The 25,168-nt window shown below is 43.7% G+C and overlaps 1 protein-coding gene across 2 annotated transcripts in view; it reads right to left on the reverse strand.

The window, feature by feature from the left end:
- The window catches only part of TOX (thymocyte selection associated high mobility group box), a 225,898-nt gene that overhangs the window by 87,923 nt on the left and 112,807 nt on the right, over nucleotides 1-25,168 (reverse strand). For both annotated transcript variants that reach the window (XM_081204731.1, XM_081204732.1), the window contains exons 2-3: nucleotides 23,085-23,150; nucleotides 1,964-2,206 (exon numbers count right to left, since the gene is read on the reverse strand). In XM_081204731.1, the coding sequence (XP_081060857.1) occupies nucleotides 1,964-2,206; nucleotides 23,085-23,150 (309 nt within the window). The remainder of the gene's footprint in view (nucleotides 1-1,963; nucleotides 2,207-23,084; nucleotides 23,151-25,168) is intronic.

Here is a 25,168-nt window from a genome sequence, read left to right on the forward strand (position 1 = left end):
GAGCACTTGCTGAAGAGGTCAGCTAGGTCATTGGAGACTGTAAAGAAAAAGTGTGGAAGAAAAAAGTTCCGCCGCAAGTTTGGCCAGGATACAAGAAAAAGAGTAGTGACAGAATTGGGGCTATAATAGTTATTACGACTCAGTAGTTGGCAGCTAATTGCCTACTTCATCTCTGGATTCCCCCACCCCGCATAATTAATCAGATGATGTGGGGCACACAAACCACTTGAATGGCAATGCCCATCAACATTTTTTTGGGGGGGTGCTCAATTATTTTATTTGGGGGGGGGGGGGCAAAGGAACCTGGTCCCCTAGGAGTTCGCTCCATACAGTTTTGTGTGTTATAATTGGAAAGGAAGTTGCTTGTGTGAGTCACTGATGATTCTGCCTGTACCCTTTCCCGTAATATCTGTCACTAGTTCCAGGGGGCTAGTCCCTATCTCCACTGCTTGATTCCTGCCTGGATGACATTCTCGTTGATGTCCACTGGCCGAGACTGAGGTTTTAGCCTTCTGAGAAGTGTTAAGGAAGGGCTCTGATGAACACAGAGAAAGAATGAATTAAACAAAGATTTTGCTGTTCTACATTTTATTTATTGTGCACCGCCTAGAGATTGACTTAATATGAATGATTTGATCCATTTCCTAAAATAAATAAATACCCTGTGATGAAATAACGATGACAACACATAATTCAAGGGAAAACAAACTATTTGAGTCTTATTAAATCATTTTTCTCCCCTTGAGTTTTGAGTTTCTCTCTGCCCGGCCTACTTTAAGATCTCAAAAGAAGGTTGGCTACTTGCATCCCTTGGCCTCGCTCTCCTTTCCCTTGCTCCAGTTGCTCAGTGCAATGATCTATAAGCTCTCAAAGTTCTATTGTTCCCATTTCTTTGCAAGAATCAGATATGAAGCTTCAATACTTAAGGGAACACTCAGCTTCCAAACTCTAACTTCAGTACAGAAGAGGTCATATCCATGAAGCACTGCTGGAGCACTTTGTTGAAGTGTCAGATGCTTACCCTTACCTTCTCTGGGTACTTTTACTTTTTTATTTTTAAGACCCTCCATATAATTCAGATCGCTTTCCTTTATGTAAAGCTGGGGTAGTTTATTTTATCTGTAAGTTGAAACTGAAGCAAATTTGAAGTAGTTCCCAAAATTACTAAAAATAACCTTTCACCCAGTAGAATAGAAGGACTATGGTCAAGCTCTGACCTCAAAAGAGAACAGAAAATTCAATGGACTGTCTAGTCCTCAACTATTTTCCAACACTGGAATGAACAACACAACACGTGTGATAATAAGAAGCAAGAAAAAGCAGGGCCAGCTGTGGATTTCTTGCCACGGGTACAAATGTGATCTACGGTTTTCTACTGTAGATAACTACTTTGGACCATATCCAGTCAAACTGAAAGAACTCTACTTGTGTCTCAATGTAGGTTTAAATCTAAGCAGGTGATGTAACCAAAAATTTTACAAGCCTGGTTTGGAAACTATAAATATTTCCAGCTCACAATGCTTAGCTTAATTATAAATCAAATACATTTACCTTCAAAGGTTCCACTATGAAGCCTAAACCAGGGTTTTCCCTCCCTCTCTCCCTTGTGTTACAGGTACCAGGAAGCCTAAGGAATAGCTCTCTACCATATACCCAGTATATTTGAGGGAAGGAGTGGGAGGCCTGATATTTGGGCCTGATTCTGCTCATCAGGAGAGCAACACACCCTAAATGTTTCTGGACTCAGGAAGAGAAACAAATATTTTCTGATTCGAGTCTAATTCTTAACTGAATCAAGAAGAGTTCACCAGCCACTAGCTCAAACCACTGCATATCAGACATAATCTATTAAGAAAGCTACATATGCAAACCACAAAACAGTACTAGATGTTTAAATCCAATTACAGAAGGATATAAGGGCACTTGAAACATGCTTTGAAAAATATGTAGATAAAAGTCTTACCACCGACAGTGAATTTGAAAGCAGTGTTCCATCTTGGCCAAGCATATTGGAGACTGTGATTTCAGGTAGGTCCATGTTTTGTGGATGGAATGGAAGCAGGCCATTATGGTTGATCGGGTGACACAGTGAAGGATAACCAGATTCTGTGTCATTCAAATGTACCAGTGAATGGTCAGGTAATGAAGGTGGAGTGATGGGAGGTATGTTAAAATCTTCACTTTCTAGACTTGGGCCAGGAAAAGACTGTGGAAAGATGAAAAGCAGAGTTTCAGTTAAAATGTCATGAACCTTAAGATAGGGTTATCCTTAAGATAGGCAGCAGATAAATAAAAACACCGCAAACTTTAAACAAAATGAGCATATTCCCTTTTCAAATCCTATAGAGTATTAAGCAGTCATTTCTGCATTGGAAAAGAGACCATTTTAAACACCCTTACACTGTAATAAAGCAATTGCACTACTGTGTGTAGAATAAAAATTGCCTCAAAGGCATAAAACCTTTGATATTTTCACAGCTTCCATTAGATAGAAAACCCCCTCCCCAGCAGCTGAATTCAAGGACCCCATTACAATTTTCTCAGAGTCTTGATCAGGTTGAATACCTTTTTCATGGGAACTTTGGAAGTGGAATGCAATTTATGAAATTAACATTGGATCAAAAAGACCTCATAAGATTCCCTGCCACTCAAGCACTCAAGAACAAAAATAATAGAAGGGAGGGGGGGGAGAAATATTGTGCTTCAATGTTACTCTAAGATGTACAAGAGGAGAATACATTCATTCTGCTATACTAGAAGAACCAAATTAACCTAGAAACAGAATGTAAGTCTGTTTCTGATACAGTTACATGGGTATCTACAAGTAGATTCAGCTCTATGCACAGTTGTGGATGCAAATGTTAACCTTACACACATATACAACAATCAAGACTGTTAGTGATATCAACTTGGTCACCCAGGGCCTACAATCTGTGAACCGCCCTGAGATATTATGATGAAGGGTGGCATATAAATCAATCAAACAAACAAACAAAAAACAAACAAACAAACAAACAGTTTTGGGAGTGAATGTGAATGGTGTTGACAGTACTACCCATTGTCCACCCAACAAATTAATGGTGCTGGCAGCTCCTACCATCTGTTTGGAGCAGTAGCTCTCATGACTTTCAGTCCAACAACAGAAACTGGATGCAGCCTGGATCCATGTACAAAGTACTGCTTCCATGCCTGCATTATCCAGCTGGATCAAGTTGTATATTTGTAACCACATTCCAAATTACAATTATTATTATTTTTACATACAAATTAATGTAAAGTCATCCACCTAAACGATAATTTGATTGCATAAGGTTTTTTTTTCCTTTTCTTCCTGCTGGCTGGTGGTGTTAATTAGGCAGATGGTAAATATCCAACAGAAGCAGAGTAATAATTTTCTAAATAACAGTGAACCAACTGAATTATGCTGGATGTCAGCAAGACAAAGGAAAACTCGTTTCTTTTATTCTTCAAGTGTTCAGAATTATGCTGTGTTTGTTTTCATCAGCACAAAGTCTTGTAAGTGTATTCTTATAACTGAACTATTTTGTTAAAGGGGCTTGTGCATGAGAAAGAGAGTTGGGTAAGACAGTAGCCTTTGAAACTGTTGTAGCAGCATTAGAACACCTGAAATTATTCTCCCTTCAGGAGCATGTTTACTGAAGCACTGTTTAAAGCAGGCTTCCTCAACCTCGGCCCTCCAGATGTTTTTGGCCTACAACTCCCATGATCCCTAGCTAGCAGGACCAGTGGCCAGGGATGATGGGAATTGTAGTCTCAAAACATCTGGGGGGCCGAGGTTGAGGAAGCCTGGTTTAAAGCCACAGCAACGTGGCTTATAATGCTCAAGTATTCCTGAATGACTAGAAGAACATATACAGGTATAATTTGCTTTCTCCTTTAATTCTCCTATAATACTATCTCCTTTGAATCTCTTGCTTCCAATCTGCCTACTTTGTTTCTATTCTGGCCATATTGTGGCCAAGGGGAAACTGCAATGGGCAAAGCACTCCGATACCCCACAGAGGGTTGTTGTTATAATTGCTCTCCTTTACTAGCTTAGAAGGAAATAATAATAATAATAATAATAATAATAATAATAATAATAATAATAATAATAATAATAATAATAATAATAATTTATTTGTACCCCGCCCATCTGGCTAGGTTTCCCCAGCCACTCTGGGCGGCTTCCATAGAAACCAAAAATACACTAAAATATCACAGATTAAAAACTTCCCTGAACAGGGCTGCCTTAAGATGTCTTCTGAATGTCAGGTAGTTATTTATCGCTTTGACATCTGATGGGAGGGCGTTCCACAGGGCGGGCGCCACTACCGAGAAGGCCTTCTGCCTGGTTCCCTGTAGCTTTGCTTCTCGCAATGAGGGAACCGCCAGAAGGCCCTCGGCTCGGACCTCAGCGTCCGGGCAGAACGATGGGGGTGGAGACGCTCCTTCAGATATACTGGACCGAGGCAGTTTAGGGCTTTAAAGGTCAACACCAGCACTTTGAATTGTGCTTGGAAACGTACTGGGAGCCAATGTAGGTCTTTCAAGACTGGTGTTATGTGGTCTCGGCGGCCGCCCCCAGTCACTAGTCTAGCTGCCGCATTCTGGATTAGTTGTAGTTTCCGAGTCACCTTCAAAGGTAGCCCCACGTAGAGCGCATTGCAGTAGTCCAAGCGGGAGATAACTAGAGCATGCACCACTCTGGCGAGACAATCCGCGGGCAGGTAGGGTCTCAGCCTGCGTACCAGGTGGAGTTGGTAGACAGCTGCCCTGGATACAGAATTGACCTGTGCCTCCATGGACAGCTGTGAGTCCAAAATGACTCCCAGGCTGCGCACCTGGTCCTTCAGGGGCACAGTTACCCAGAGATGCATTTTAAGTAAAAGGGCACATTCTACTCATGTAAATACATGCTGATTCCTGGACCGTCCGTGGGCTGGATTTAGAAGGCGATTGGGCAGGATCCGGCCTCTGGGCCTTAGTTTACCCATGCATGCCTTAGATGCTCTAACGGGGGGGGGGGCACCACTGAGCTATTCTCCAGAAATTTGTAAGCAATACTGTCAAAGTTGCAATGGGAGAAGGAAAATACATGTGTGCCAAGTTCTGGGAATACATGTATTCCAATCAAAAAAGAAGAAACTAGGATATCCACGAAAGACTGAGAATGCCTTGGGAAAGTCCAAGATCCCCACATTCTGGAAAAGAGAATTGGTCTTCTGTGGGTCAACAGGAGAAGCCCATCAATCCTACCTATAAGGTACAAGGTATGGCTTCAGTATAAAGTATGGCTGCCAGGTTTGACTCAGATACTTGCTAGTAAGTTTGGAGGTGAATTATCAGGATATTCTACTGAAAATCTGTTATACATGCCTTGGATGACTGAGTGGCTTGGAGATTCTAACCCAAACAACCCTTTGCCAAACATATAATCAGTTTGCTTCTTACTGAAAAAACAGCAGGGAAGCACAAGGAATTCTTAGCAACTTGCACTGTATATCAAGGTGAAAGAGCAAAATGACAACCTTAACATTGTATCTTTTTTAGAGCTGCCTTATGGCAACATAGAACAAACTAAACCACAAGTTTTAATGCTCTCAGCAAGCTACCTGTGACTATCTCACCTTCACCTTGCTACATGTCATACAGGGCTGGATCCTGAGAATGAGACTCATTATTGGAATGTAGAAAATGAGGGGTATAACCTATTCAAAAGGAATAGACCAAACAGGAAGGGAGGAGACCAGGGGAAAGAGACGGCGGATGAAGATTGGAAGAAATTCAAAATTTATCTTAAGAAATATTGTAAAATTGAGGAATGCTAAAATGTTCAGGTTTTAGAAAAAAAAGGGGATTACAGCTGTAAAAGATTAAGTAAAAGAAATTGTCAGGGGTTCAGGAGCAGAGACGCAGAGAAGGGAGGAGACAGAGAGCGAGGGGGAGGAATACGAAGGAAAGATGAGTGGGGATGACGAACCGAGATCGCCGAGCTTATCCAGTGAGTCCGAAGATTCCCAGAAGGGAGCGCCAGCGGTCAGAGCAAGGGGGGAAAACAGGGGGACACCCCAGGAAGAAGGGTCCAGAGAGGGATCAGAGAGCAGCAGTTGGAGATCGGGACCCACGTACCCAGCCGGGAGCAGAGGGGAGGAAGGGGACCAGATATCGGGTTCCGGAGGCTTTCAGAAGGAGGGAGAGCATGAGTCAGGAGTAGTCACGCCCACCTCGGGGAGCGACGAAACGATCAAGAGGAAGGTGGAGAGTTGGGCGCGCGCGCCAAGTTCAAATGTAGCGGAAGCTGGCGCAGTAAGCAGCCCAGAGAGTGAGCCAGGTCCCAAAGCCCGCCGCAAGGAGGCGGAAGGGTCAGGGGGGTCCGCGTCAGAAGAGAGTAGGAAAGAAGAGACCCCGGGGGGCAGAAGGACCCAGAGACGGAAGGAAAGGCGCAGGAGGTGGAGCAAGGCTAGGATATTAAGCTGGTGTGCTAGAGGCGGAGACTCAGACGGGTCTTCGCCGGTCTGACCTAGAAGAAGTAGGGCTGCACATTGCAGTTTGGAAATGCAACCTGTAATCCAATAAAGACTCTTTTAACCTGAACGCTGGCTAGCGTGGTCCTATGTGAGCTGGGACTGAGTGGCAGCCCTGACAGTAAGACCCGTCTCCTTAAAGCTTCGGACACCTGATACCTCGCAGCGGAGGCAGAAGCAGGGAGAGGAGGAAATTGGTGTTTGGGAGCGAGCTCACAACGGTTGGCAGAGATGACGGAAGCAGAGAAAATTTCAGCGCTGCAACAGGCAGTGACCCAATTGAACGCGGAGGTACAGGCATCCAAGAAAAGAGAGGAGGATGCAGCAGCCGCCTACAGAGATCTCCACGCCAGGTTTGAAGCCTTGGTTAAGCAGGGGCAGCCAGGACCCAGACCGGAGGGGGTTGGGTTGGCACGGAGAGCAGGAGGGCTTGTGGCTCACTTCGATGGGAATTTACAACAGTACCCCAATTTTCGAGCAGACGTAATGTGCGCACTGCAACTGCTAGCGAAAGACTTTAGAGATGAGGAAGAGAAAGTGGGGTTTACACTATCCCATTTGCATGGGGATGCGAAAGCGTGGCTACGCAATTTGTGGAGGGATAAAGATCCGGCGCTTCAGAATGCAGATGCCTTTATCAAAGCGATGGATGCGTGCTTTTTATCTACCATTGACGTGGATCTTGCCCGACGGGAGATTCATGGACTGAAACAAGGGAGGGCGAGCGTACGCCAGTATCACGCCCGCTTTTTTGCGCTGGTCAGTGCCTTAGAATGGGACCGGGATTCGCCCCCAGTCAGAGACCTCTTCTGGGAAGGTTTGAGCAGTGCTGTTAAAGACGAAATTGCGAGGGGGGAGAGGCCCCGGAGCACGCAGGAAGTGGTCCAAAGGGCGCTGACTGTGGGGGTGAGGCTGGAAGAACGTCCATGGTGCAGAGACGAAGGACGTGGAGGGCGCGAAGCAGCGAGAAGTTTCTCTTTCGTTCCCAGGGAAGCTGCGCGTGCGCAATCCACACCTCCGCCAGGAGGGGGAGTGGAACCTATGGAGGTGGGAGGCGCCAGGGCTCAGTCAGCTACCAGAGCCCCTGCACCGGCGGCAGTCAAGACTAAACCTCCTAGAGGGACCAGGAAGTGTTATATATGCGACAGCTCTCAACACTTGGCGAAAGAGTGTCCCCAGAGGAGCTCCAAGCACACTGCAGCCTCCGCAACGGTGAAAGCGGCCACGCAACACAGCGAACAACAGCAGGGAAACGACGATGTCTGGCTGGAGACAGAGGCACTGGGGCCCAGCCAGACGCATCACTGAAGCAGTCCCCAGCAATCTTGCAACCCACGGACCCCCTCCCACCCAAACCAGTAGTGCAACTCACAGCATCTCTCCAGCTGCCCGATGGCGTCACTATCGAAGTGCCGCTTTCTGTGGATTCTGGAAGCAACGCAGACTTTATAGCACAGGATTTTGTGGAGCAGCACGCTATACAGCTATTGCCGGCCACTCTGCCCCTGCAAGTCGTCACAGTGGATGGTAGAGAGTTGCTGGGGGGGCAGGTGGTGAAGCAAACGCCGCCAATGGTGATGCGCCTTGGCAACCACAGGGAAGTCATCAGTTTTAACGTCACCCGCCTGTCGGACACACCCATTGTGTTGGGCATGAGTTGGCTGGACAGGCACAGTCCGACACTGGCTTGGTACCAGCGACAGCTGATCTTCGGCTCCTCTTACTGCGCAGAACACTGCATCCTGCCCGAACAGGAGGGAGAGGAGGAGGAATCACAACTGCAGTTGGGAACGTTGCAAGCAGTCCCCCACAAATACGCAGACTTTCTGGAGGTCTTCTGCGAGAAGGAGGCAGACAAGTTACCACCGCACAGGCAATATGACTGCAAGATTGACCTCCTACCAGGGGCGACGCTACCGAAGGGGAGGCTGTATTCCATGTCGGAGGATGAACTACAGGAACTCAAACAGTTCATAGATCACAATTTGGAGCGCGGTTTCATCCGGGAGTCCAGGGCAGTAGGGGGCAGTCCTGTTTTCTTTGTGAAGAAGAAGGACACGCCCCAAAAAAGGCTGGTGGTGGATTTTCGCCTCTTGAACAAGATGACCAAGCCCTCTGATTTCCCCATGCCCAGGATTGACGACCTACTGGCGACGGTGCGCAAGGGACGCGTGTTTACCAAGTTGGACCTGCGAGGGGCGTACAATCTCATCCGCATGAGGGAGGGCGATGAGTGGAAGACAGCCATGTTCACGCCTCTGGGAACCTACGAGTACAGAGTGATGCCGTTTGGATTGCAAAACGGTTCTCACTGTTTTCAAGCTTTCATGCATCATGTGTTGGCGGGACTCCTCTACAAGAAGTGCGTCTGCTTTCTGGATGACATCCTGATATTCTCCGAGACGCAGCAAGCGCATGACCAGGATGTTCGGGAGGTGCTGGAGAGGTTGCAGCAGCATAGACTGTACGCCAAACTGGAGAAGTGCCAGTTCGACACGACGGAGGTGGATTTCTTGGGTTACAAGTTGTCGGACAAGGGGCTAGCCATGGACAGCGCCAAGGTTCGAGCGGTGTTGGATTGGAAGAGCCCGCGCAACCGGAAGGAGGTCCAGCGGTTTGTCGGCTTCGCCAACTTCTATCGCAAGTTTATCAAAGGGTTCGCGATGCAGACGGCAGCTATTACGGACACGCTAAGCTCCAAGAGAAAGAAATTCATCTGGACGGAGCAGGCGGAGCAGTCCTTTCAGGCACTCAAGCGTCTCTTCGCGTCGGAAGAGCAACTGCTGCATATCGACCCCAGCAGACCGATGCGGGTAGAGACAGACGCGTCCGATAGAGCAGTGGGAGCTGTCCTGCTGCAGAGGGACCCACAGGGGGTCTGGAGGCCGGGAGCGTTCTACTCCAGAAAGCTCACCAAGTCGGAGCAGAACTACACCATCTGGGACAGGGAGTTGCTTGCCATTCATGCAGCCTTCAAGGCGTGGAGACACTTCCTGATCGGCGCCAAGCACACGGTGCAGGTCTGCACGGACCACAAGAATCTGGAGCACTGGCGCACGGCGAAGTTCCTGAACCAGAGGCAGGTACGTTGGGCGGAGTTCTTTGCTGACTTCGATTTCCGAATAGAGTACGTCCCAGGCGACACCAACATCATGGCGGATGCACTGTCCCGAAAACCGCAATACCTCGAAGAGGCGACGCCAGCGGCAGCCATGCACATCTTCGCGCCAGCTGCGTGGGCGTGCGCTTCAGCCACAGTAGACCTGGATGCGGTGCGGCGGGCGTTGCAGGACGACTCATTCGCGCAGGCGAAGATGGCCGAGGTGCACAAGGGCACAGCGAAGAGCGACGAGTTCCAGATACGGAACGGCTTGCTCTTACATAAAGGGGCCATCTACGTGCCGGGAGATGAACTTCGCGCCAAGGTACTGCAGCAGTTGCACGACGCACCCACGGCCGGGCACTTTGGCACGGAAAAAACGGTGGAATTAGTCGCAAGGGACTTTTGGTGGCCCAGACTGAGAGGGGAAGTCGCGGACTACGTCGCGAGGTGCGACACCTGCCAGAGGGCCAAACCGGTGCACAAACCACCGGCGGGACTGCTGGAACCGCTGCAAACGCCGTTTGAACCGTGGGAGAGGGTGGCCCTGGACTTTGTCACGGATCTCCCCAGCTCGAGAGGCAAGACAGCTGTACTAGTGGTGGTGGACTTGTTCACCAAGATGGCACACTTCATACCGTGTGCGAAGGTGGCCACGGCAGAACAAACAGCCAAACTGTTCATAGATCACGTGTTCAAAGTGCACGGGCTGCCGCGGTCTATACTGTCCGACCGCGGTCGCCAGTTCATCTCGAATTTCTGGCAGAAGCTGATGGGCTTCCTGAACGTCAAAATCAACCTGACATCAGCGAGACACCCGCAGACCAACGGGCAAGCGGAGAGGGTCAATGCCATCATGCAGCAGTACCTGAGATGCTATGCCACTCAACAGCCTGCGACGTGGGTGGATTACCTGCCGCTCGCCGAGTTCGCCTACAACAACACGAAGCACGTGTCCACAGGGGTGACGCCGTTCTTCGCCAACAATGGGAGGAATCCCAGAACCTTCCCGGGACTGGACAGAGTGGGGGAAGGGGAACCGCAGACGGCGGACGCTTTCGCGTCTGAGTTGCAGGAGGTCCACGATCAACTCCGACGGCAGCTGGAGCTAGCGAAGCACGCTTACAAGGTGCAAGCGGACAAGCACAGGCGGGTTGGCGAAGAGATCCGAGTGGGAGACTGGGTCTGGTTGGCAGCCCACGCAGTGCCGACCAGATCGTTAGCCAAAAAGAAGTTGGGGCACAAGCAACTCGGTCCATACCAAGTCGAAGCGCAGATCAACCCAGTAGCTTTCAGGCTGGTGCTACCGGAGGGTTCCAGGATGCATCCGGTGTTCCACAGGTCGGTGCTCACTCCCTACAGGACACCTCACAGGTTCCAGGAACCAGGAACAGCACCGAGTCCGTCTCAGGAGCGGACGGAGGCGGGGAGATTGCCACAGCAGGACCCCATCAACGAAGTCACGGAGATTTTGGACTCCAGATGGGGGGAAGACGGAGTGGAATACCTCCTAGCCAGAGAGGGCACCCGGGCCAGTGCTAATAGCTGGGTGCCAGACTACGCTTTGGAGGAACCCCTGCTCAAGGACGAGTTTCATGCCCTTTTCCCACACAGACCCATGCCAGCAGGCTTCTTCGACGACTGGCTGTTCACACCCACACTTTCCTCCAGCACGTTCCATGGCTTCGACTCGGACGGGGAGCCCGCACAGCGCACACGTTCCCCAGAGGGGTCACCGGAGGGTTCGGCGTCCGACACCTCGTATTGGTGGGACGATCGGCCAGAGGAGCAGTGGCGCCGGAGGTGGCTGGAGATGCCAGGTCAAGCGACCGACGCAGAGACTGACATGGACGTGTGCGGGGAGGATCTCGGTTTCGAGCACGGCGGCACCGAAATGGAGGCGGAGCAGCTCAACGTTGACAAACGCGAGGAGGAAGACTCGGAGATCTTCAGTTGGCGGCCAGCGACGAGGAGCGAACTGTATCCGGCATTCACTCCTGTGATGATGGAGCACCCAGCAACCACCCTTGAAAGCGGGGAGGGGGGAAGGGGGGGCTTCGAGGGGGGATGGATGTCAGGGGTTCAGGAGCAGAGACGCAGAGAAGGGAGGAGACAGAGAGCGAGGGGGAGGAATACGAAGGAAAGATGAGTGGGGATGACGAACCGAGATCGCCGAGCTTATCCAGTGAGTCCGAAGATTCCCAGAAGGGAGCGCCAGCGGTCAGAGCAAGGGGGGAAAACAGGGGGACACCCCAGGAAGAAGGGTCCAGAGAGGGATCAGAGAGCAGCAGTTGGAGATCGGGACCCACGTACCCAGCCGGGAGCAGAGGGGAGGAAGGGGACCAGATATCGGGTTCCGGAGGCTTTCAGAAGGAGGGAGAGCATGAGTCAGGAGTAGTCACGCCCACCTCGGGGAGCGACGAAACGATCAAGAGGAAGGTGGAGAGTTGGGCGCGCGCGCCAAGTTCAAATGTAGCGGAAGCTGGCGCAGTAAGCAGCCCAGAGAGTGAGCCAGGTCCCAAAGCCCGCCGCAAGGAGGCGGAAGGGTCAGGGGGGTCCGCGTCAGAAGAGAGTAGGAAAGAAGAGACCCCGGGGGGCAGAAGGACCCAGAGACGGAAGGAAAGGCGCAGGAGGTGGAGCAAGGCTAGGATATTAAGCTGGTGTGCTAGAGGCGGAGACTCAGACGGGTCTTCGCCGGTCTGACCTAGAAGAAGTAGGGCTGCACATTGCAGTTTGGAAATGCAACCTGTAATCCAATAAAGACTCTTTTAACCTGAACGCTGGCTAGCGTGGTCCTATGTGAGCTGGGACTGAGTGGCAGCCCTGACAGAAATGAATAAGGGAAAAATTTGATAAAACCATGGGCTAGGATTTGCTGAAATAAGTTTGGAAATTGGGATGTAGAAAGGGGAGGTATGGGGAAGTCGGTGAAGTAAGGTTTAAGAAAAAAGGATATGAAATTATACATGTTTGTTTGTGTGTTTGTTTGTTTGTTTGTTTGTATTGTGTATTGTGTTTATAAAAACTGTGAAAAACCAATAAAAAATTTATATTAAAAAACAAACAAACAGGAAGGGAGGAGAAGCAGTATTATATGTAAAGAATATGTACACCTGTGAGAATATCCATGATTTGAGGAATGGAGGGCAGGTTAAGAGCATCTGCGTAATACTTAAAGGAGAGTGAAATGATGGTGACTTCACTGTGGGAGTCTCACACGCTCACTTATTACATGAAACTCAATCTATGTTTTGCTGGAGATGGTTTAGACATAATGGAACTGTGTTATAAATATTTCTCTCGCAACGTAATAGTAAATAAATGTACACTATGTGGAAACTAACAAATTAGATAATTTCTATTTTTCCAATGCTCACTGGAAGGACAGATCCTGAAGCTGAGGCTCCAATACTTTGGCCACCTCATGAGAAGAGAAGACTCCTTGGAAAAAGGCCCTGATGTTAGGAAAGATGGAGGGCACAAGGAGAAGGGGACGACAGAGGATGAGATGGTTGGATAGTGTACTCGATTCTACCAGCATGAGTTTGACCAAACTGCGGGAGTCAGTGGAAGACAGGAGTGCGTGGCGTGCTCTGGTCCATGGAGTCACGAAGAGTCGGACGCGACTAAATGACTAAGCAACAACAACAACATTTTTCCAACTGTGTCAATGAACTTATGAAAGCCAGAACCCTACATCCCACCACTAATTTAAAATACAACTGAGATATGTCAATGTATCTGCCTACAATGTCAGGTCTTGGGACAGAACAGTATGCTATATCCTATAGGATCCAGTCATTTACCTTTTAACAAATTATCAGGTTCCAGTATGTACTGAAGGTCAGCAATGTGAGTGAATTGCCTGACACAATACCAGCTAAGTGAGTCTAAACTATTGTCTCTTAAATGGACTGTAAAATATGGCCAGTAACACTTCATGGCAAAGCATAGAGCATGACTTAATAAGTGAAGCTAATATATAATAATTATAATGACATCCTGACTATCATCAAAGTATTTGAAAATGAAAAGATAGCAATTAAGTATAAATATATGCCACCTTTCTCCTTTGGGTTACATGGAAATGGCTTTGTTTCCTGATGCTTGTTCAGTGACTAATTCTAGCTTGAATTCAATCACTAAAATTTGACTGCTTTCCAGCAGTTGCGGTCCACCTCTCTTTCCCCACAAATCTATTAGACACGAATATTATTGACCATACTTTACAGAAAGAATGATGATCTTAATGTGGTAGCAAAATGCAACCTATTCATTAGTAAGCTATTTAGCACCTTCATTGGGTCAAGCCTTGTAGCTTATACCCAATTACACATGCTTACATCATAGTGACTTTAATGGAAATGAGTATTTTTGTAGCTAGGAACAGACTACTGTAGACATAATTTGTTAAAACAGAGGGAAAGCCACAACATGCATCTTTCTGAAAGTTAGGAGTATTGAAGAACCAGCAGTGGTCAACATTTTTCTACTACACATAAACTAGGATAGCGTGGATCTAAAAAATCAGGGTTGGGGAATCTATGGCTCACCAGATGTTATTGGACTCCAGCTCCCATCAACATGGCCAATGGTCAGGGATGATGGGAGTTGTAGTCCAGCAACATCTAGAAGGTGACAGATTCTCTTCCCCCGATATAATACATTACTGTACAGCACTTCAATCTACTTTATAAATCATCTTAACACTCAACAAAAAATGTCCAACAGCATCACTGATATGGCTAAGTCAATGATCCTGTAAAGAATTTCTTATATTTCTTTACTGAACAGACAACAGCAATGTCACAATCGTTTAAAAACACACACAATAAATTAAGTCAAGCAGAAGTCATCAAGAGCATATTGTTACAGAAGGTACATTTTCCCTGTGAAGTGTTCATCAGTTTCTTTAATTCACATTAGATAAAGGGCAGTGCTTCAAGCAAAACATTATTCTTCCACTACAAGACCAGGAGAATGTTGACTGCTGCATAACTGATTTTTAAAGCGGCAAATTCAGAGTCCCCTAAAAGGAAATAGGTGTTTATTAATTAAACATGCCATTTGAATAGCTTCCCCAACTATTTTTGTATAGGTAGTGACCCAACCTTAAACTGGTTCATCACAATCCTATGCATGCGTATTTACAACTATGTCCCATTCAATTCAATGGGGGTTACTGCTCGTGTGTATAGGATTGCTGCTGGCAGCAAAAGGAAAAAGCCATGCCAACAGATAGAACCCCATTTCCATGGAAATTTAAGGCAGCTAAATGGCTGAAGATGCAATAATCTATTCACTGATTGTACTAGGTAATTAGTAATTGTTCCTCAGAAAGTAACCAAGCAGCATCAGCTCCTTGTGGTCGTTATTACAACCCATGTGTGAACTGGACCCCTCACCATGCCCTCATCTTTTCAGTGTCTGATGAAATACCAGTATGGTCCTATTGCTGCATATGTGCTACCTCTCTCCAAACAGCAGAAAATGCACACTATTGACAAAGATACTAAAAGGCATGTTTGAGTCTTGTGGCACCTTAAAAACTATCAAATGTCTTAAGCAATATATACATATTAATATCAGATTTGTATCCATTTACTCCTTTGTGCAGAGACTGGCCTGTTTGTCCAAGACAGAATGCAGAAGGACATTGCTGCCAGATGATGATATATATCACATTGGAAGATGAACAGGTGAATGAGTCCTTGAAGTTGTGGCTGACATTATTAGGTTCTGTAGTAGTTTTGCCCAAGTAGGTAAAAGCAGTAATGGCCACTGGGGAGCACTGGGCCCACAAAGCTGCCTCATAGCAGTAGTAGCAGGGTGGGGTGGGGTGAGATTGGGGCAGTTTGACCTCACTGCCACTGTGCCCTGCCCCTCACTGCTCAGTACATGTCAGCAACACAATGTCAGGTGATTAGATCTGTGGTCCTCTTTGCTTCTTCTTAACTGTGATTTTTGGTTGTCTTTTATTCTATATTTAAAGAGATCAAACTGCATCCTGTTAGAACATGTGAGGTTCATGATGTTCCACTCCATTCCGAACGTCCTTTTTTTTACATTTTAGAGTATTTTCCCCTCCTCCTCTTTTCTTTAAAATCTTTACTTCACTTTTCACCTATCAAAGTGGCACATATAGATAAAACAAGATTTTAAAAACCCATTGAAAATGATTTCCTTTTGCTCCTCTTCTTCTTTCCTTACATCAGCCATGCAGTCTGCCACGCATTACTTTTATATTTTAGTGTTTGTGAAGCATAGAGCTTTAGTATGAAAATAAATGTCCAAGTGATAATTTTCATCCCTCAACCCTGAACACAAGTACTTGAAAGTACCGGTAAGTTTTGCTGGAATCAATGACGCTTGCTTGCAAGTACTGTTTTATAGACTCGGTTGTCAGATAGCCTAAGTTATACTGGAAATAAACGCAGTAGAATTAATCAACGCCATACCATTAAAAACAATGTAGCAATCAAACTGCAGCATAAAAATATGTCTTAATATTAACATTGCTACTACACAACAATGTATATTATACACCACATTTAACCTGTCAGATGCTTCATTAACATCTTTGATTTTAAAACTGGCAATGAAGATGCTGTGCTTTTCATATGTTCTCATTACTGTGATAGTCTTAGGCTGCAAACCTAAAGTCGCTTACTATGAAAACATTCCGTCACAATGCATATCAGAACACAACAAGGTGTACTATGCAGAAAGAAAGGAAATTGGGTTTCCTAGGGTGAAATCCAAAATTACTCTTACTAATTCTCTATTAATTTTTACAGAACCTATTTTCTAGCTGAATTAATCTGATGGTGGGGGAGGGGGAAATGCACACCAGTATGTGAATAGGTGACTCCCTAATATGACAAAGACAGCTGTATTTTAACACAGTCAAATTTTGCTTAGTATTATTTCCCTTTTGAATCTACCTCTATTCTACTATATACAGTAAGCCTGCAAAGTACACACATTTAATTTGTGCGCTTTCAGTTTTACAAGAGTAGCATAATAATAATAATAATAATAATAATAATAGGGGCGGGCGGATATAAAGGGTAAGGAAAGAGACTGGGATTCTGGAGAAAATGACTTTGGTAAACCTACTCCCCATTTAACCCAATGTGTTTTGACTATACACAGTTTTAGCTTTAGGCATGATACCATATGTAAATTGGGGCTTACTGCACATTAAAACACACACACACACACACACACACACACACACACACACAGAAAAACGAGTGTTGGAACTAAAGGTGACTTTCCACTCACAAACCTTCCTATCCTGACAAAAGGGGCCTCTGAATGGAAAGAGTGGGGGCGACTGTCACCAGTTCCATCTTCCTTTGTAATCCCACATGTTACCTCTTATGCTGTTTTTCGGGGTGAGGGTCATATGAGCTGCAAGCAGGAAAGTAAATCAGTAAAAATCTCTTTCCATCTTAGGATGCGACCCATTAATCCAGAATTAGAAGTAAAACTGAGCCAAAAGGATTCAGTTTTCATTCTGCTATTGTCAAAAGAACTTCCATTTTCTGATTTTGACTGCTGCTCTATACAATTCTGTTGTATTGCTTCTCCACTGAGCACCACTCAAAGGGAGCTGAAAAGACTACTTAAAAACAACAACAACTCAAGGTGGCCACACAGTCCCAAGCACCTCTTGGAGGAGAAGGAATCTGGTCTTGGGGACACAGTTATTGGAAGGAGTATTCAATTTAATCTGCAAAATTAGGGTGGATGGGAAAATAAATAAATCAATAAAGACTCACAGGATGGGTAAGCCTTGTGTGAGAGTCCAGAGCAACATCTAACAGCTGAGACTTAGGACTAGATATGCAATCATTTGTACTTACAGTATATAGACTATTATGAGTACCTCTGGTAGCTCTTCAGACATTTTTATAAACTGCAAGAAATATGCGAGCTATTAAAAGATATAATTCTGAAAAACAGACTGCTGTGTGAGCCGCCAATTTAAGGCAACAACATAAACAATAGTAACTTGTGTGCTCAAGTGAAGCATCTTTTTAATTTTGAGTAATGAAGATGTCAAGCCAAATGCTAGAGTAGTTTAACTTAATTAGGTGTCCTATTTTTCCAGGCAGCCTTTCATTTCCCATTGAAAACTCAGCTTGTATGCAAGGCAGCAAGAGCAATTTTGTCTGTAATGAATACCTCTGGGATTGCACAGAGTAATCATTTGAATGCTATGCTGAAGATGGGTTTGAGTAACTAGTTTGGGCTTGTTGAGATGCCAGACATTGTGAGATTAACTAGATTAATTTGTATCCTCCTATCATTATTGTTTCACTGGGTCAAGGGTCAACAGGTCAAGCTCACTTTACAGAGGGAGCCTTTGCAACAAGGAACAGGTCCATAGTTGTTTGCCTAATAAGTTGTTCAAAATACTTTAATGCCCACAGATAGACCTAGATGGTCATCTTCATTCAATATTCCCCATGGTTGTTTATCTTTAAACTGCTGCCCTAGAAAGTTTCCTAGAAAGGAGCCTACATTTTATGATACCTGCAGGGTACTTTTTACACCTGAAAAGGAGCACATACAGTGCATATTTTAAGGGGCATTTTATACTGGGTATGAACCATCCAAGGGTATGTTATCTCACGCAGAAAATAAAAGCAGGCATTATGAGCTGGGAGGAAATAACCTGAGCACTTTCCTGAAAATGTATCATTGGATGATTGATTTTCTGTTTGCCTTCTGGAAGATAAAATAATAGCTTTTGTTATTTTTGTTTTATTGATTAACAGAGAAACCAGCTACTGCAGCTGATAAAAGTTGTATAACACATTATAGCTAGCATACAGTGTTTAAATTAACATATCTTTTTAATGAGGTATAGCCTTGCACAAAAATTAATAATAACTGTAATCCAGGCTTATATTTAACTATAAAGGGAAGGCACCAGACTGCCAATATCAAAGCTGTTTAGGATAACAAAAAAGTGTGAAAAATAAAGGGGTGCAATATCAGGCCCGGAAGACCAATTCATCAACAAAAAAATTAGAAAGCAAAATGCAAAGGTCATGTCCTATCACATGCAGTGGGGAAAAATAAAAAGGAATTTACCCCATCTTATCAAGTAATTATAGAGCCTTTCAGATGTGTTTCACTGATTTAGAGGCTGGAATTGGTGGAAATTAATTCATAATCTCAAATATAGCCATCATTATATGTTAAAGCACTAGATCTTAGATACTTACGGAAACAGGCAATGCCCATTCTGTAGGGCATCATGTCTGATGTGTTCTCCAGGGTGATTATTCCATAATCACAACCAAGGGACTCTTGATAAAATACTATGGTCATCTTTTCAAGTTTCTAGAAAATACTCAACTCTAAGAAGTTCCATGATATGTCACATGGAAAATACTATCAGGAGATGCACACATATGACCATGGAAGATTGCCATGAGGCAAAGGCAAAAGAGTCCCTAATGGGTGCACATTCCATGCTATTTTAAATATTATCACACTGAAGTTCAATTATTAATGAAAACGTCATCATTTACTGTGTGATAATGAATATCTGAGCGTCAAGAATATTTTAAAAGCTGCCTGGGATGCATAACATTACACCAGATATTTGTCACCAAGAATACAATATTTACATATATAAAATATACACAAGCTTAGCAGCATCAAACAGTCTTTTGGGACAAACTAAAAGAATATCATTATTTTTTATGGTATAGTTATACTTCTGGCTCATTTCCAAGAACGGCTTTCTGTGGAAATCATTTCAAGTCTGGAATTATGCTGTTTGCTTGCAGCAACATCACAGGAACTGTAGTGAGCCATATGTTGCTACTTAGCAACTTAGTACATAAGTCCCAAAGCATGTACTGATTTGAAAATTGAACAGAAATGATAATTGTCAAGTGATGCTGTGAGGCAAGTTGTCTTGGATTACCAAGATATGCAGATGTTTGATGTTATACTTTTTTCCTGATTGACAGTTGAGTTTTTACTTATGTTAGCCTAAAGGTGATGAATTGACTTTTAAAGCCTTAGAATAAGGCCCTAAGATGCCTCCATGAATATGAACACATTCTAGTGAACATAAGGAATTTGAAGTTCAGCTTTCTTAGTACATTCATCTTATTTCTTGTTGTGAAGTATAAATTCATGAGAAGCAGCATAAACATTTTTCATCTGTGGAATTTTCCTATTTTGAATACATGTATTTAAAGTTTAAAAGTATAGACTGTAGACAACATTAAGTCGTTTTCAGAGTATACCTGCTGAAAACAATGCACATGACAACCTCAAGTCTACTAGTTTCAATGGATCTACTCTGAATAAAATCAGAAATATAGATTAATCCTACAACCAATAAAGAGCATTTTAGCATCCTTTTGGTAAATATTTGAAATGGTCCTGTGGCATAAAATGTGTAACCAACTTCTAAAAATACTTTAAAATACCCCAAGGAAGTGATACCTGGTGTTTTAATATGCATAGTATAGACATATCAGCAGAAGGAAAATGGCTCAGTTGGAAAATGTGGAGGTACATTCTTTGTTCAAAACTATTTAAGACAGACATAATGATTCTCTGAAAGGTAGCAGCTGCTTTGTAACAGCAATCATTCAGAGAGTTTGTACTTCTACAGTTTCAAACAAATTCAATTAGCCCTTGTGCTTCAAAGCCCTTAAGGCATGAACAAGATGATGCCTGGTTGCTTTAATCTAACACAGTACTGCTAAACTTGTCAAGACAGTTTTTTGGATGTAAAGGTTAAAAAAGAATATCCCACCCCCAATTTTTAATCAAACAGTTCTATTCAAAACTACGTGCAGAGTTTATAGCAGTCTTAGCCAAGCAAGTTCAATCATAGAAGTTCCAAAAGGCACTCTAAAATGAATTCAACAGGCAACTGGGAAGTAATCTTCTGGGAACACTCTCTTTTTAAACACAGCTTTAAAAAAAAAAATATTTAACATCATGGCCCAGTCATGTTAAAGTTTGTTTAATTACAGAATGAAGGGTATGTGGGTGTGTGGTAATATATATATATATATATATATATATATATATATATATATATATATATATATATTTGCTTTCGTAGATTTTCACGGGTACAGGAATGCAGGTTTTGGTGTTTTCGGGTATCTTCCCGTGTAAGAGTTGGGGTGTCTAGGCGACGTTTCGACGAGGTCTCACTCGTCATCTTCAGGCTGGTGCTTTCGGCTTCTTGTTACTAGAACAGAGCAGGATCTCAGTGTTTGAGTTCCTATAAATACTGTTGAGGGGGTGTGGTGTATAGCCTCCAACGTTCTGGGCAGAGAGGAAGTTCCCAGGTTATTGTGCCTTTTCTTCTTTTGTTCATTAATTACTTGAGGGATATCTTGAGTGATTTCTTGAGTGATATTCTGAGTACCACTTAGGAGGGTCATTAGGTGTGGATTAGTTGCTAAAGCTTTCGTGTCTTGACCTCTTGAGCTTGTGAAGAGTTTTTCTGAGTTTTTCTGAGAAGAGTTTTTCTGAGAAGATGGCTGTACTGCACTTAGTTGTGCTCTGGCTTGGCTTCGTGTATAGGGGCGAGCTGTGGTTTTGTGCCCTGTGCCAGCCAGATCTGTGTAGGGATTGCAGGGGGGTGCAGCATCCGGAGGTGCCACTATGGTTTGGCTACTGGATGGTATCTGTAATTTATCTGTGGAGAGGGTCTGGGTTTGGGTCTGGTGTGGTTGATTGGAGATGGCGTTCTGTGTGCCTCTGGTTCTGGTGTCGGTTTTTGTGGGGAGGGCTAATTTCCAGATGTCTGGCAGGCGGGACGTGTCGTCACGCTTGTTCATGTTGTGAGGGTGTTTCTCTATCTCGATGGCTTCCATGATTATTCTCTTGTGGTGATGTTCCATGTTAAAGAGCAATTTGGAATCTGCAAAATTAATTTCGTGTCCTGTTTCTTTCATGTGTTGGTAAAGAGAGGAAGTTTTTTCTTCTTTTTTGACGGCATTCTTGTGTTCTGCGATACGTGCATTTATTCGTCTGTTTGTATGTCCAATGTACGTGGCTGGGCAGACTTTGCAGGGTATTTCATAGACCCCTTGGTTTTCTAACTGGATTTTATCTTTTGGGTTTCTGAGGATATTGGCTATTTTTTGGTTGGTGCAAAAGGCTGTTTTGATATTGTGTTTATGGAGGATTTTGCTAATTTTATCTGTGGTGCCCTTGATATAAGGAAGGAGGGCCATGCCATTGTTTTCTTCTGTGTCTTGGTTTTTGGGGGGTGTTTCTTTTTGGATTAGCTTCGTAACCCTGTTTTGCTGGTATCCGTTGGCGATTAACACATTTGAGAGATTCTGTAACTCAGTTGTCAAGTGGTCTTCGTCAGCCAGGCGTTTGGTTCTGGAGATGAGAGTCTTGGCTACGGAGTTTATTTGTGCAGGGTGGTGGTGTGATTGTGCATGTAAGTAGCGGTTGGTGTGTTTTTTTTTCCGGTAGATAGTGTGTCCTAGGGAGCCATCAGGTTTTTTGTAGATTAGGACGTCAAGGAAGGGAAGTTGGTTGTTGGCTTCTATTTCCATAGTGAATTGTATTTTGGGGTGTAGGCTGTTGAGATGTGTGAGCAGCTGCTGAGGGAGTAACAAGAAGCCGAAAGCACCAGCCTGAAGATGACGAGTGAGACCTCGTCGAAACGTCGCCTAGACACCCCAACTCTTACACGGGAAGACACCCGAAGACACCAAAACCTGCATATATATATATATATATATATATATATATATATATATATATATATATATATATATATATATATATTTCCATACTAGGTTACAACATATATATATATACATATATATATATGAATGAAAGTTGTAACATACTATGGATTATTACCTGCCAGCATCAGAAACAAATGTCTGGACTAGCCAGACCTGATTCCACATGAACTTTTGTTTGCTTTTTAGTATTTTATTGTCTGGTCTGTTTTGTAACTCTGAAGGTCTAAACAGGCCATGTGGTGGGTTAGAATTTATTGGGGGGAATAAGGTGCCCTTGCAATTGAATACACCAGTTCTTAGACCAAACAGACCTGAACGTGATAAGTTAAGCAATTTGTGGCACCTGTGGCTTATAATGATGAAGTTGTCTGTAGTCAGATAAACAAATAGCATGCACCTGTAAAGAGGATTTCCTAAAGGTAAAACAACTGCTTGGGAATGATCATGCTGGCAAAACAGCTGCTTGCATTCTGGAGAGCAAACGAGGTAGTGTCTTCAACAACTGCCAACTCTGGCGTTTTATCAGTGCTATCTCATTAGCTGGAAACAAGGCTTAAATGCTTTGTTTATAAATTATGATTATTTCTGATTGCAGCAGTTACTGATAGTGCCACTCATTTGCAATGCAACTCTTTGAATTTGTTTAATTACAATTTGAAACAAGGCAGAGAAGATTAATTAACCCACCTGGCTGGCTGGCACGTACTCCTGGCTCGGCTCTGACATACTCATATACATGTTCTCACCGTCAAACTGCAAATGAACAAGAAATAAATATACATTTATTTATCTATCTATCTGTGGATTAAAAATTAGCAACTTTGAATGCTTCTAGCGTCAAGTGACAAACGGTCGCCATTAAAAAATTATAGCCTGGTTTAAAAGATGTGTAACTGCAAGTGCACGTCTTGTCTTTGATGTTCCTGTTGTCATCCTTATTGACCCTGGATGCCAGTGATTAGGAGTAATTAGTGCTCTAGTAATTACAGCAGGCAATGAATGGTTTCCTTTCATCTGCAATCTGATTTAAAACAAAATGGCTCATTTTGTGCACCATGTATACTTATTGCAGTAAGCGGTAGAGAAAAGCAGAATAATGGAAAAGTTTAAAAATGGCTCTTTACAGAATCTATGTTTCAGTACTGATAAATAACAACTTATAATTAAATATATTAAATACCCATTTAAAAATAAGGAAAAATCTTTAGAAATTTAAGGTGGTAAATATATGTAGCTAAACAAAGACATGTTAAGGCAATAGTTGACTTGATAGAGTGAAAATAAATTACTCTCTGCTACCTTAACTGAAATTACCATCCCCAAACTGATAGAATAGATATACATTTCATGTTATTCAATACAGTTGTGTGATAAATCTCTTTGACAGTGTAACATTACATAACCTATTATATAAATACCACCAAGTACACAGAACTATGAAATGAAGACACGTTTTATCGCCAAGTTTATTTCATATTTTATTTATTTCATACTCTTAAGTATGCATCTAAATGTGCATGTAATTCTCATTGTTTTCCTACTTAACTTTAGAAGAAGATTAAGAGACAAATCCTGAGAATTGTACTATGCTTGTTAAAATTGTTTCTCCAAGGTATTGTTGGGTATATTTTGTGCAATTTACTCACAGGTGTAAGAGATCATATAAAGTTAGAGCAAGGAAGTAATGAAGTTTTTGTTTTGTTTTTTAAGTATATAACAAGGAGCCAGGATTTTATCCCAACAGCATTCAAGTTACAAAACCTACCTTTTGTACCAAATCACTTTCCTGTATCATGTTATTTTAGAGTACTAAACAATGCAATCCTATACAGTCTAATTAGCATTAAGCTCCATTGAGTTGACTGGAGCACAGTTCCAGGTGAATGTGGGTAGGATTACAGTTTTAATTAAACTAGGTTTTTTTGGAAGCCTCTCTGGCTTGTTGTATCCAGTGTTTGACTTGTGCAAAGCTAGCCTTTTTAGAATGCAATCTTATACCCACTGACCTGGGAAACACCACTGGACTCAATGGGATTTGCTTCTGTGTAGACATGTATAGGATTGCCCTGCTATCATCCTTGACAAGAATTAAAATGACAGGAGTTAAAATTGAACTCTTTCCCAGCTTCCTCCCCATCCTTGTTCACTTACACTTTTCCTGAAAACCATTTGCAGTAGGAGAAAGTAAAATCATTTTAATCTGCTGTATCTACAAGACAATAAACTGCCTACTACAAAACACATCCCTAGACAGCCCAGAGAAAGTCCACTGACTCTGGAGTGAGGTTTTCTGACTCACAATTGTTTAACAATAGCAACAATAAAAAAATTCCTTCCAGTAGCACCTTAAAGACCAACTAAGTTAGTTCTTGGTATGAGCTTTCGTGTGCATGCACACTTCTTCAGATACACACGAAAGCTCATACCAAGAACTAACTTAGTTGGTCTTTAAGGTGCTACTGGAAGGAATTTTTTTATTTTGACTATGGCAGACCAACACGGCTACCTATCTGTAATAGCAACAATGTCTTTTTCCTACCTAATCTACACTGTTGAAATGAAGGTAGCCAGGAGAGAACTTTTGTGTGAGAGAGCTGTGAACTCAGTTCTAATACTGAATAAAATAATAATCCCTGGATTTGGAATGTGCTCAGAGGCACCTAGTTCTTCACTTCTAGCTGTATGTCTTTTGCACCACACTCTGTTTGGTAGATCCTGGATTTCTAAAAACAACAACCCCAAACCCCAAACAAGCCTGAAGTCTGCCCATA

Source organism: Podarcis bocagei (assembly GCF_964188305.1).
Source record: "Podarcis bocagei genome assembly, chromosome: 8".
NCBI classification, from domain to species: Eukaryota; Metazoa; Chordata; class Lepidosauria; order Squamata; family Lacertidae; genus Podarcis; species Podarcis bocagei.